This window comes from Stomoxys calcitrans, chromosome 3 (genome assembly GCF_963082655.1).
Source record: "Stomoxys calcitrans chromosome 3, idStoCalc2.1, whole genome shotgun sequence".
NCBI lineage: Eukaryota > Metazoa > Arthropoda > Insecta > Diptera > Muscidae > Stomoxys > Stomoxys calcitrans.
This window is the reverse complement of record NC_081554.1, coordinates 3,380,701-3,393,270: the sequence shown is the minus strand read 5'-3', so window position 1 is coordinate 3,393,270 and position 12,570 is coordinate 3,380,701. Positions and strand designations below refer to the sequence as shown.

General features: G+C 39.0%; 1 protein-coding gene across 1 annotated transcript; it reads right to left on the bottom strand.

Moving 5' to 3' along the window:
* Positions 1-833: 833 nt before the first annotated feature.
* LOC106092052 (alpha-aminoadipic semialdehyde synthase, mitochondrial) lies at positions 834-10,329 on the bottom strand. Its single transcript, XM_013258803.2, has 7 exons — positions 10,007-10,329; positions 9,796-9,942; positions 3,210-3,765; positions 2,580-3,154; positions 2,453-2,523; positions 1,309-2,393; positions 834-1,249 (listed from the first exon to the last, which is right to left on the bottom strand). Exons 1-7 carry the CDS (start codon positions 10,085-10,087, stop codon positions 954-956), a joined length of 2,811 nt encoding a protein of 936 aa, XP_013114257.2. The 5' UTR covers positions 10,088-10,329; the 3' UTR covers positions 834-953.
* Positions 10,330-12,570: the final 2,241 nt, after the last annotated feature.

Genomic DNA, 12,570 nt, shown 5'->3' with positions numbered 1-12,570 from the left:
TTATACGAGATGCAGATGTGAATTGATATGACAAATTACTCACAAGACATCGATATCATGGGTCGGTCACCGGAAGTAGTTACTGCAACCTTTGAAAGAAACGAACGAGATTTTGTGAAAGTGAGTCTGGCAGTAAATGGAGATAAGACAATGTGAATGGTATCAACTCCCACATAGTCTTGTACTCCCGAGCAGATAAAGAAAATGGAGAAATTTGGAACTTTGAGATAGTCAGAAACTTTTTTACCTTGACACCGCCGTAAGCGAAACGAATAACACTAGTTTTGAAGTAAAGCGAACAATAATATTGGCAAACAGATGCTACTTTGGATTAAACAAGCAGTTTAGAAAAAAGGCCACCAGACGAAAATTTCACATTATACAAGAAACTGAAACTACACGTGTTGTTTTATGGTTCCGTGGCATGGGTACTTGTGAAAGCGGAGGAGGCAGTGTTTGAGAGAAAGATTTTTAGTTAAATTTATGGACCAGTTTGCAATTTTGATAAAATGTCTCATGTGGTAGACACATCTCTTGACAGGTTATCTGAAGATGTAAACATTCACATCGCTGATAGTACATATGTTATCTTTCATATTTTCAACTCCTCTTTTTTATCAAGTTGGGGTTTTCTGGTTTATCAACTGCCCACCCCTAATATGATAACTTCAGTCCATGTCAAATCCCGTATAAATAGTTGTGTATGTGCGAGTCATTATCAATAAAATGCAATCCAAATGCTCTAATGCAGCTAATAACACTACTGACTGCCGTGATAGATAACATCAATTCTTAAGCCTCCGAACGAATGTAGGTGGGTGTTGTATCACATATTTAATTAACATTGGAATTTATTCTTAAAATCAAACAAACTAGATAGCTAATTTTAATTTAAATATTACAAAGAGATAATTACAAGTAGGTAGAGTGGTGGAGTTGCGAATTATTGCGAATTATTGAATCCATTTTGAAGTCTCGGTGGCATGTAGACCTTCGGCACGCAGGCGTTGCAGCATTGGTCGGTAGATATCGCGAGTGAAGGGCAGTACAACGCCACGCTCTTGAATCTCTCCATCCAGAATCATTTTGGCAGCAATAGCGGCAGGTTTGCCGACGGTCATAGCCATGGCCGAGTGACCTTGAGGTTGTCCATAAACCACAAAGTTAATGCCGCGCTCTTCGCGACGTCCATCTTGCCAGCGAATTCCCACCTCGTGGCGTAGAACAACCAAGTCACGCTCGTTGGGTTCTGAAATGAAATTATCCTCAGTTAAAGGCGAATTCAAAGTTTTCAGGTCAAATACCTACCAAATGCCAAGCGATTGGCCAGATAGTGACTCAAAGTATCCAAGGGAGTATTTAATTTCACCACTGGAGTATCCTCAAGCAAGCCCAGGCTTTCTAAGCAGTCCGAATCGCCAATACGCTCCACAAGCTTTTGTTTCAAGTTTTCATAGAAAATACTGCTGTCCACCAGACCCAACATGTGGATGACAAGTTGACGCCAGGTTACATCAGGACCACTGGGATGTAACATGGCATGAGGCTCAGTGTCGATCAGGCCCAAGAGCTGCATGGGTTGAATGGACTCGGAGAAGCCCTTGTAGCGGATGGTACCTCTGAGCAGGGTATGGATGTCACGACCCAAGCCATAGAGATCTGAATACTTTGTGGAATCACGATTGGGGAAGCCCTCAAGAGCAAAGCCGGGTAGGAAATTCAAGTTCTTGGGATTCGACATGAGATCTCCACCTCCGGAAATTTCCACAATCTGGCCCTTGCTCAAGTACTTAGCCGCAGAGAGTGTATTCAAAAGCACACCCCGAGGAGACCAAGAGAATTTGTAACGCAAAGCATTATCGGAATGTTCAGGTGCGGGCAGACCACCACAGTAGCTAACAAATGACTCGATAACACCACCCTTTTCCTGGGCCTCGTGAATACACTCCAAAGCCAACAAGTGATCAATGCCAGGATCAAGGCCTACTTCGTTCATGATCGTCACGCCATTGCGGCGAGCCTCATCATGCAGCGCACTTATCTCATCGTTGACATAACTGGCGGTGACCATGTGAGTCTTCTCATCCACACAGCTGCGGGCCACCATGCCATGAAGACTGTAGGGCAGTAACGAAACAACGACATCGGCCTTGCCGCAAAGCTCTTGCAGATGATCGGTGCCTTCGGTCACATTAAGATAAATGCCATTTACACCTGCATATTGGCTGGCCAAGCGGTCTGCTTCGTCCTTGATTTGGGAACAAACTGTAATGGAGACATCCTTTTCACGGTGCAACCATTCTACCAATGGAGCAGAAACCATACCGGCACCCAAGACCAAAACTTTCTTGTTGCTGTCTGGTTGGCCTTCGATCTTGTGACGTGAACGAAGGCTACAAAGAAAAATTTAGGTGTTAAAGGGATGAAAACATTTCTCTCCAAGCCTACTTACTTGTTGGCTTCACGTAGCTCCTGAATGTATTGATAATTATCCGTCAACTTACCATTGCTGGCAATAATGGCCTAGAAGTCTGAATTTAGTAGATGTTCTGAATTTAAAAGTTTTTTTCTCTTCTTACCGACTTGATGGGATAGGAGAATTCCTCTTGCTCCAAGGACTTCTTGGCATCACTCTTTATGATGTCGCTTACAAAGGGTGTCAACAATTCGCCAAACATGTCAGTGGCTTCGCGTGGCAGTTGTGTGGGCATATTGTCTATGGAGCAGACCAGAACACCGGGTCCTTTGAAGCTCTTTGTGTCCTTATTGCGATCCGCATCGTACAGACAAAAAGGAGTATCAATGGTGGTGCATTCATTCATGAACTCAATAGAACCACCAGGATCTGCGGAAATATCACAGATAGCCAGCATGCGATGTGGCAAGGAGGGGCTTCCCTTGCTGGTCGGCAGCCAAGGAGTATTGGCAGGGCGCAGTAGATTCTTGGCATCTGGTATGCTCATGAGCTTGGGACTACCCACAGCCCAATAAATGCCATTCACTATGACCGAGGCATAAGGAGCTATCTTCTGACTGAATGTAGAGATGTAGCGTTCGGGAAACTCATCATACTCCTTCGCATCAAAACCTCCACCTTCACGTCTTTCCAAATGGTCGGAGCGACTGACTTCGCAGCCATACAGCTTGTTTTGGCCTAAATATGAATAAATCTTTGACATGTTGCCACAATATCTACCTCAAATACTCACTTCCATGTTCGGCTACCTTCCTCAGCATTTCCGGAGGCACGTATTCAATTGGCAGTTCCTGAAATACCTCCTGGGCTCCCTGGGACACATTACCCGAACCGGTGAACACAAATGTTAGGGGACCAATTGATTTGGGCATCATACCTAAGGCAATTTCATAGCCACAATCACGAATCGCTTGGCGCGCCATTGACGAATTCCGATAATTGTGTGGAGGGCCAATATGCATGAACGGTGTATGATGACCCAGGGCCAGTAGACGCAAGCCAATGCCATGCAAAATATTCACCATGCCAGCCACACCAGCATATTTGCCAAATGCCACCTGTCGGGCGCCACTTTCATCGATGATGCGCTCGTAGTCGATCAAACGAATTTTCTTCTCCAAGATGGCATCCAACAGAGGCATATTCGACTCCTGAGCCTTGATGGTGTGCGAGAAGAAACAGTAGGTTTTACCCGGTATTAGAGCATCGATGGGCACTTGTTTGACACCGAATATCACCGAGGCCTCGCTAATGTCTTCCTGGATGATGGCACCTGATTGTAGATAAGCCTGCAAACAAAAACAACAGTTTGTTATGGTCATCTATATAAAGCTGTACAAAGTAGCAACGATTTGCCACCTCATGTTAACAATATTTTTAGTCACATGTGAACATGTTGTTTGGACGCGCCACCCTTATCTCCAAGTGGGGGGTTATCACGTTTGTGTATCTCGATACTGGGTCTTCGATTCCCTGGAATATTAATCAAAAGCTTGTGGCTTGTCGATTTGTTTGTTATTATTGTGTTTTTTTTTATTTTTCTATATCAGTCACCTTAATCCGCAAATTATTGTTGAATTGGACAAAGTATTTTGGGACGTAGTTCCAATGAATTTGACTATGTTTTATTTCTATTTTGCGCTTTGTTGCGTTTTTGAAGTGGATGTACATGCCTCTTAGATAATAGTTTCATGAACTCCTATTGTAGGCGTTTATTGAGAGTAATGTACGTTCTAATAAAGAATGAAACCTGACCATAGGAAATTTCCATATTGTGTTCAACATACAACAACAACAATGCAATGTAAATCATTCACATTTTTATATGACCCATAAAAGTGTTAGCCACCAGAATGAAGAGATTTTCCAACGAAATCGGTCATTCCCAACAGACATAATTGAAGACGAACCAAACTTAATATGCAGATGCAGGTAACAATATTTCAAAGGGTCTGTAGGATATTAGACCAATCAATATAGATGTATTACAAACTAAAATGTTGTAATTTCAACGGATGAATGGACATGGCTAGATCGATCGAAGAAGTAATACAGAAGATGGGTTTATATGGGAGCTTTTTCATGTTATAAACCTTTTCAGACCATATTTGGCACAACTGTTGAAAACACAAGACTTTATGCAAAATTTCAGCCAAATCGGAGAATAATTGCGCACTCTAGAGGCTCAAGAAGTCAAGATCCGAGATCCCAGGGTTTATATGGCAGCTATATCAAGTTGAGAACCGATTTGGACCATACTTATCACAGTTTTTGAGAGTCATAACAAAGCATCTCATACAAAATTTCAGCCAAATCGGATAAGAATTTCGCCCCCTAGAGTAGATTAAACAAGTAAAGCCGGGCCGAATCTTATATACCCTCCACCATGGATCGCATTTGTCGAGTTCTTTTCCCGGCATCTCTTCATATGCAAAAAAAAAAGAAGTAAAATAGAGAGATCGACCCCTGTGGAACACCTCTTGAGACTGGAAGATAACTAGAACACCGGCTATCATCACATACCGATTGGCTTCTATTCGAAAGATAGGAAAATATAAGATCCGTTGTTCTTTCAGAAAATTTAAATAAATGTTTCAGTTTAAGGCAAAGTGTATTGGGATCAACGGAAACAAATGCCTTCGAATGATCTAAAAGAACAATAAAGGTAACTTAATCGTTGTCATTATCACTTCTTACATCTTCAACTACCTTCAAAAGTGCAGTAGTGCAACTGAGCTTTGGACGGAAACCAGATTGAAAATCTGTTAGCAGCGAATTATTCGCAATATATCCTGATATTTTTCGGTTGACTAGAGTCTCAAATATCTTAGAGATGTATAGAAGTATTGCTATTGGCCTAAATTCCTGGTTATTCTTTGATATTGGGACTATCCTTGCCCGTTTCCAAGACTGTGGATAGCAACTCCTTAAAATAATATTGTTAAAAAGATGGCACTTATACGGAAGAATAAAGGGTAGAATTATCCTAAAAAATCTAGGGTCAATACCATCAGAACCAATGGCATTAGACTTAATCGATTTCAGCCAAATCAAATAATAATTGCGCTCTCTAGAGACTCAAGAAGTAATATATCCAAAATCGATTTATATGGCAGCATGATCAAGTTATCAACTATACGATTCAGGTCATATATGACATAACTGTTGGAAATCAAAACAAAAGGCTTCGCGCTAAATTTCAACCGAATGGAATAATATTTGAGCACTACCATCCTATGGTGGAGGGTATAAAAATGGGTAAAGTTCTTGGGAACCCTCCACAATGGATTCAGCTATAAATTTCTACATACCCAATTTCTGCCGAATCAGGCAGAATTTAATGCTTATAGGAGGCGTAGAAGGCTTATCGGGAGATCGGTTTATATGAGAGCTATACCAGGAAATAGAACAATTTTTACATTTGATGTTTGGCTTCCAGGTGCTCAAGATGTGAATTTGGGAGATCAGTGTTAATATGAGAACTTTATCAGGTTATAGGTCGGTTTGGATAATACTTGTTACGATTGTTGAAAATCGTAACGCAGCACTACATGCAAAATTTTAGCCAAGTTGTATAACAATAGCGGTTTCCAGTTTCAAGATTTCGGCTTATATGGGAACTATATTAAGTTATGGACCAATTTCGACCGAACGCCACACGCAAAATTTCACCCAAATTGGAAAAGAATTGCGCCATCTAGAGGCTCAAGAACTCAAATCGGGACATCAATTTATATGACAGTTATATCAAAACATTGACCGATTTGGCCCATTTACAATCAGAAAAGACCTACACTAATAAGTTTTTGTGCCCAATATCAAGAGCCTATCCCTACTCCTTCAATAACTCGCTTGCTTTTGACAGACTGAGGGATATGGCTAAATCGACTTATACTTTCGATCAAGAGAATATATACTTTTTTGCGTCTCAGATCGAAATATTGATTAATGAATTACAAATAGAATGACGAAACTAGTATACCCCATCCTATTGTGGAGCGTACAACAAAAAACTTTGCTAACTCAAGCATAAAAAGCCATTTCTCTGCTGGGCCCATATTTTCATGTTAACAACTCTCTGTTGGTTAAAACATCGTATTTTTCCAATCGTTGCAAAAAGCTTCGACAAATGCTCATGTATTGTAATAGTCACCAATAAATTCGACCATATACAGAATGAGCAAAAACGAGTTCAAGAGGAGCACTTATCTTTTGGTGTAATTTATCACCACATTATTGCCGACAGACCCTATAACTAACATGGGGGGATTTGTTGGAGACAGTTTTATTGTCTCAAAACTGCATAGTTTTTGCTTTGTAGCCCATAACATTTTGATATAGCAACACAATAGTGTTAAACAAATACATGCTTTGCTGATAAACAGATTTTTTTCAGGGTGTACATCATTTTTTATCACTCATAGGGGCCAACACAACGCTGATGTGTACGGTAATCAGCTCCCCAGCGTTTACGATTGATGACCACTTAGAGATTTTGAAAACTTTTTCAAGTACTATTGTTTAATTGAATTTTATTTTTAACTAAAACTGTTATCGGCACGAGGAAGTTCTGCAGTTTTCAAAACATTTCCGTTTCTGAGAAGGATATTTTGTTTTTCAAAAGTAGTATCACAATCCCCTATAGACTGGAGGTACACTATATCAATCTATCATATTCAATTTAAAATTTTTTTGAAATTGCTATTAATTGTGTTATTTATTTATTGAAATTTTTAGTAAAATATAATTTCAATAGGTACAAATCACGCAAAAAAAATAAAACGGTTGAGACATTTTTATGTGAAACAAAATACTTTTATTACGAAGTTTTTCTTTTATTGTAACTATGTAACGTTTCGCCTCAATATAACAAACGGTAGCCATAAACGTAGCATTATTGTATGTAACAAACTTTGTTTATTGTAAACCCTTTAGCAATTTCGCCTACGGTAAAAGTACCTTACTTTTGTTGGAAAACCAAAAACACTTTAATGACAAAAGTATTTCGTTAGCCTCAAACGATTATTCGTTTACCGGACCAATAATTAGTCTCTTGTGCCTCTCCAACTAGAGAGAGGGAGAGGGTGAGTACTGAAACGTACAGAGCAGTGATGGGCGGATGATAAAACTCACAAATCGACAATTTTTAGAGTTTCGGCATAGGTGCGTCCAATGACAAAAATCATTGGAGCAACATGGAAAGCTTCTAATATAATTGTGTTATCATCTAAATAAATCCAAATATAATCTGAAAGAGTTTGAATTACTCACTTAGATGTGTTTCTAATTCCAAAATCTATTTTTAAAAGTAAGCATTCGGCAAGCTTCTATATGTTAAATTTTTTTGCCAAAGAAATATTTTTGTATTAAATGGAAAAATTATTTTGATAGATATTTCAAGATAAAACCAAGTTTTGGTAGGCACTTCCTTAGATCATATTCTAAATTTATTGAAAAATAAACTTTAAAAATTTAAATTGAATCAATTTATTTTTTTATTAGGTAAGGTTGGAAAGAGGGTGCGCATGATTATCCTCCCCATGCCACTATGAACATAAACCTAAGCCAGTAATCGGCTTGTTGTGCGCTCTAAATAATAAAAAAAAATAATTAAATACATTCCTATTTTTAATTTAATTTGTCTCAAAACATAAAAGTTTAGAGAAAATATTACTAAAATTTCTTATATACCCCCCACCATTGGTCGCATTTGTTGAGTTCTATGCGCTGTATCTCTTTTTAAAACAAAGAATAGTGAATAAGAACTACGTGGAAAATTTCAGTTAAAACGGACGAGAATTGCGCCCTCCAGAGGCTCAAGAAGTCGAGACCCAAGATCGGTTTATATGGCAGGTATATCAAAACATGGACCGATTTAAACCATACTTAGTATAGTTGTTGGAAGTTCTACTAAAACACTACGTACAAAGTTTCAATAAATTCGGGTAAGAATTGAGCCCTCTAGTGGCTCAAGGAGTCAAGACCCAAGATCGGTTTATATGGCAGCTATATCAAAACATGGACCGATTTGGCCCATTTACAATCCCAACCGACTTACTTATAAAAAGTATTTGTGCAAAATTTCAAGCGGCTAGCTTTACTCCTTCGAAAGTTAGGGTGCTTTCGACAGACAGATGGATGGACGGACATGGCTAGATCGACTTAAAATGACATGACAATCAAGAATATATATAATTTATGGGGTCTTAGACGCATATTTCGAAATGTTACAAACAGAATGACGAAATTAGTATACCCCCATTCTATGGTGGAGGGTATAAAAACATTCATTAAAATTTTGTCTTCCGTCTTTCACCAGAAAAAAATCACCAAAAACTAAAATTTTTGTCTCGTGAGCGTACGTGGATGTGAATCGACGTAAAAAAGTCGTGCGTGAATAATTTTTTTGTCTCGTGAGCATGAGTGAAATATCAATCACGTGCACATCTCTACGACCGACCAAATCATTTGGTGGAAATCGATCCCGCAGTTTCGCCCTTATTTCAAAGCAATTTTACTTTGAGAAAATTAAATTGTTTTCTTTATAGAAAAAGCAATTTTATAGAAAACTCATTAAATTTTTGTCTTTGTAATTTTCCCTTTTGTGTTTAAAGAAAATTTTGCCTTCAGCGGAAATTTCATTGAAATTTTATCTTTAGAGAAATTAATTAATATTTGGTCTGATCTATGTAATTAAGTCGACGGTCGCTAATATATTATTTACATTCATATATAACACAATAATAATGTTATATTTGGAATAATGCAACTGTAAATCAAAGTGCCGCATCTTCGTTTACTGATAATAAACATCGGCCCAATTATAAACATCTGATTATAAACTTCGTTTCAGGAAGCAATCTCATGCATATTTATAGAGCAAATTTCTGCTTTGCCTTTAACATTTCTTTAGAATTTGAAGTATATTCTATCCCCATCATATCACTATGTAGTATTTTATGTAATTTTTTCTCAACTATTGGCATCGATCCACCCTAACATACATCTCTCTTAGATAGAAATGCTGTTCCAAAATGTACCTTGCTTAGAAATGATTTCGGTCATAAATCAAGGGGCTGCGTTTGGCTGCCTCTTTTATGGTCTGAAGATGTCTGGCGATGGTAATGCTTGCTTTTTGATTATTCTTGTAAATATTTGCAAATGATAAGCATTTGGGAGCAGTCAGTCAGTCAGTCAGTCAGTCATGCAGTCAAGTCACAAGTATGTTATATCAGTCAGCGGTCACAATTTGCGAAGTATTTTAAGAGCAATTAAGACGTAATATTGCATTGTGTGTGGCACAATGCCACGTCCCTTACCTGCATTGGATAGGCCCTCCGGTTTGAGGGTTGTACGATGACCTTGACGCCTTGCTTAACCAATTTCTGGACATGTGTAGGACCCAGGGCAGCTCTCCTTTCCCACACAGATTGGTCTTCACGTCGTATGGCTATAACTCGTCCATGCTAAACGAAAAGAAAAGCGAGCGATTGAGATAACGAAGCAGACAAGGCGACCAGTCAAACTTACATGACGCCATCTGTTGAAGGACATGGTTAGGCCTTCTTTTTTACAGAATGCCGCTGCACGAGACTGCAATAAGCGCATCATTTTTTTGCATACGTTTCTCAAATATCGCGCCACACACACACAGACACACGCTCACTCTCTGTCATAAACTCGCGAAGAACCTAAGCCCCGGACACGTTCAACGGTAGGAGTAGGAGTAGTGGCTGTTATCAATTTTTTTTTTCTTATATCGCTTTGAAATTCAAATTTTTCGTTCGTTATATTTGTACCCGCTTCGGAGATCCGCCTTATTCGACAACTAAAATACTTCTGACCAAAATCACTCAAGAGTCGAGCCCCTATCAGATTTGCTTTTTTCCCATACATGTACCCGCGCCCGCAACCGTTGAGTTGGTGTGTGTGTGTGTGTGTGCGTTTCAAGTGCTGGCAGTGACGTTTTTTCTTTTATATGTGCGATGGCACAAACTTGAATTGGATTTCCTAGTCAAATGCCCGGAAACTTTTGCTCCTACCTCTGTTGTTCATATGTCCGTCCATCTGTACTTGGGTGAACTGATAAGGTTTTCCCAATTGGCTGGCCAAAGATAGTGTGACTAAAGAGATTCTATGTAAATAGACGGACAACACATGAATGGGAGATGCAAGTATGCGAGACATTGCAAAGGAAATAGCCGCGTCTTCTTCTTCACACTTCTGCATGAGTACGTGTGTGTGTGTGAGTAGGTGATTACGGAGATTAAGTGATTAACGGACAATTAATACTTAGAACCATAGTTAACAGAGGAAATCTTATCTCCTTTTGTCATAGTCAAAGATTTTTGCTGATATTGAAAATTAATTTTGTACCCAAGGAGAATATTTTTAGTATCTATGGGAATGCATCAATGAAGAAATGCATAGGTACACTCAAAAACAAATAGTTTGTTAAAAACAAATGATTTCTCAAATAAAATAATTTGTTAAAAAAGTAGTTTGATGCATGGGTGAGAATGTCTTATGGTAGTTAGAATCCAACTTGGTTCGAATCCTGGCACGAATATAAAAACATTTTTCATTTGTGATTACAAGGGTGGGTCGATTTGTGGCGGTTAGCAAAATCGTTATCTACGACAAACTCTAAGAAGTCGTGCCGAAGAAACCATGGGTCTAAAATCAAAGTTAGGCTTTCGGTTTTTGATGACAAACTCTGAAGTTTTATTAATATGAGACCAAAACCCAAATTTTGTCGTTATAGGCCGGAAACCAAATTTCTCGTATATTGGGATTTTGACAAACGGTGGGTGTGTGTGTTTGGCCCCTTCATTAATTTGAACACACACCACCCTAGTGGTAATATCCTCACTTATGCTGCCAATGTTTCTAAGTATTTCACCTTTATATTGTCGAGAGAGAGCGAGAGAGAAAGACAAGAAGAGGGTCGGCAGCAATACAGCCAAATATATGTGCATCCTCGTATAAGCATCGGATTGTAAAGACATAAGTGTCCACTCTGTGTATAAGCCAATCGGTAAGCCTAACCATCCACCGAAATTTCCCCTTGGATGATCTTACCGTGTTCCCTGTCGAAACCATGCTGTCCATTCAATGTATGCGAAAATACCTCTAAGAGATACGTTTGCAAGAACATGTCGATCGAAATAGACATGTTGAACGGCCTATCGTCTCATCCCCATCCTGACAGCACCTTCTTTAATATATATGCGAGATACCCACTCGTCCCGACATTGGGCTTATTGCGCAGTGCTCAATTATGACCACTGCCATAACTCAGTTATCTTATGCTTATAAAATGCGTATTTGTATACCCTCCACCATGGGATGGGAGTATACTAATTTCGTCATTCTGTTTGTAACTCCTCGAAATATTCGTCTCAGACCCCATAAAGTATATATATTCTTGATCGTCATGAAATTTTATGTCGATATAGCCATGTCCACCCGTCTGTCGAAAGAGCACAAACTTTCGAAGTAGTAAAGTTAGCCGCTTGAAATTTTGCACAAATACTACTTATAGGTGTAGGTCAGTCAGGGATTGTAAATAGACCATATCGGTCCATGTTTGGTATAGCTGCCATATAAACCGATCTTTGATCTTGACTTCTTGAGCCCCTATAGGGCGCAATTTTTATACGATTTGGCTGAAATTTTGCATGAGGTGTTTTTTATGTTTTTCAACAACTGTGCTAAGTATGGTTGAAATCAGTCCATAACCTGATACAGTTGTCATATAAACCGATCTGCGGTCTTGACTTCTTGAGCTTCTAGAGGGCGCAATTCCTATCCGATTTGGCTGAAAATTTGAAGGACGTGTTTCGTTATGACTTCCAACAACTGTGCCAAGTATGGTTAAAATCGGTAATTAACCTGATATAGCTGCCATATAAAGCGATCTTAAATCTTGACTTCTTGAGCCTCTAGAGGGCGCAATTCTTATCCGATTTGGCTGAAATTTTGTATGAGGTATTTTGTTATGATTTCCAACAACTGTGCCTAGTATGGGTGAAATCGATGCATAACCTGATATTGCTGTCATATAAACCGATCTGGGATCTTGACTTCTTGAG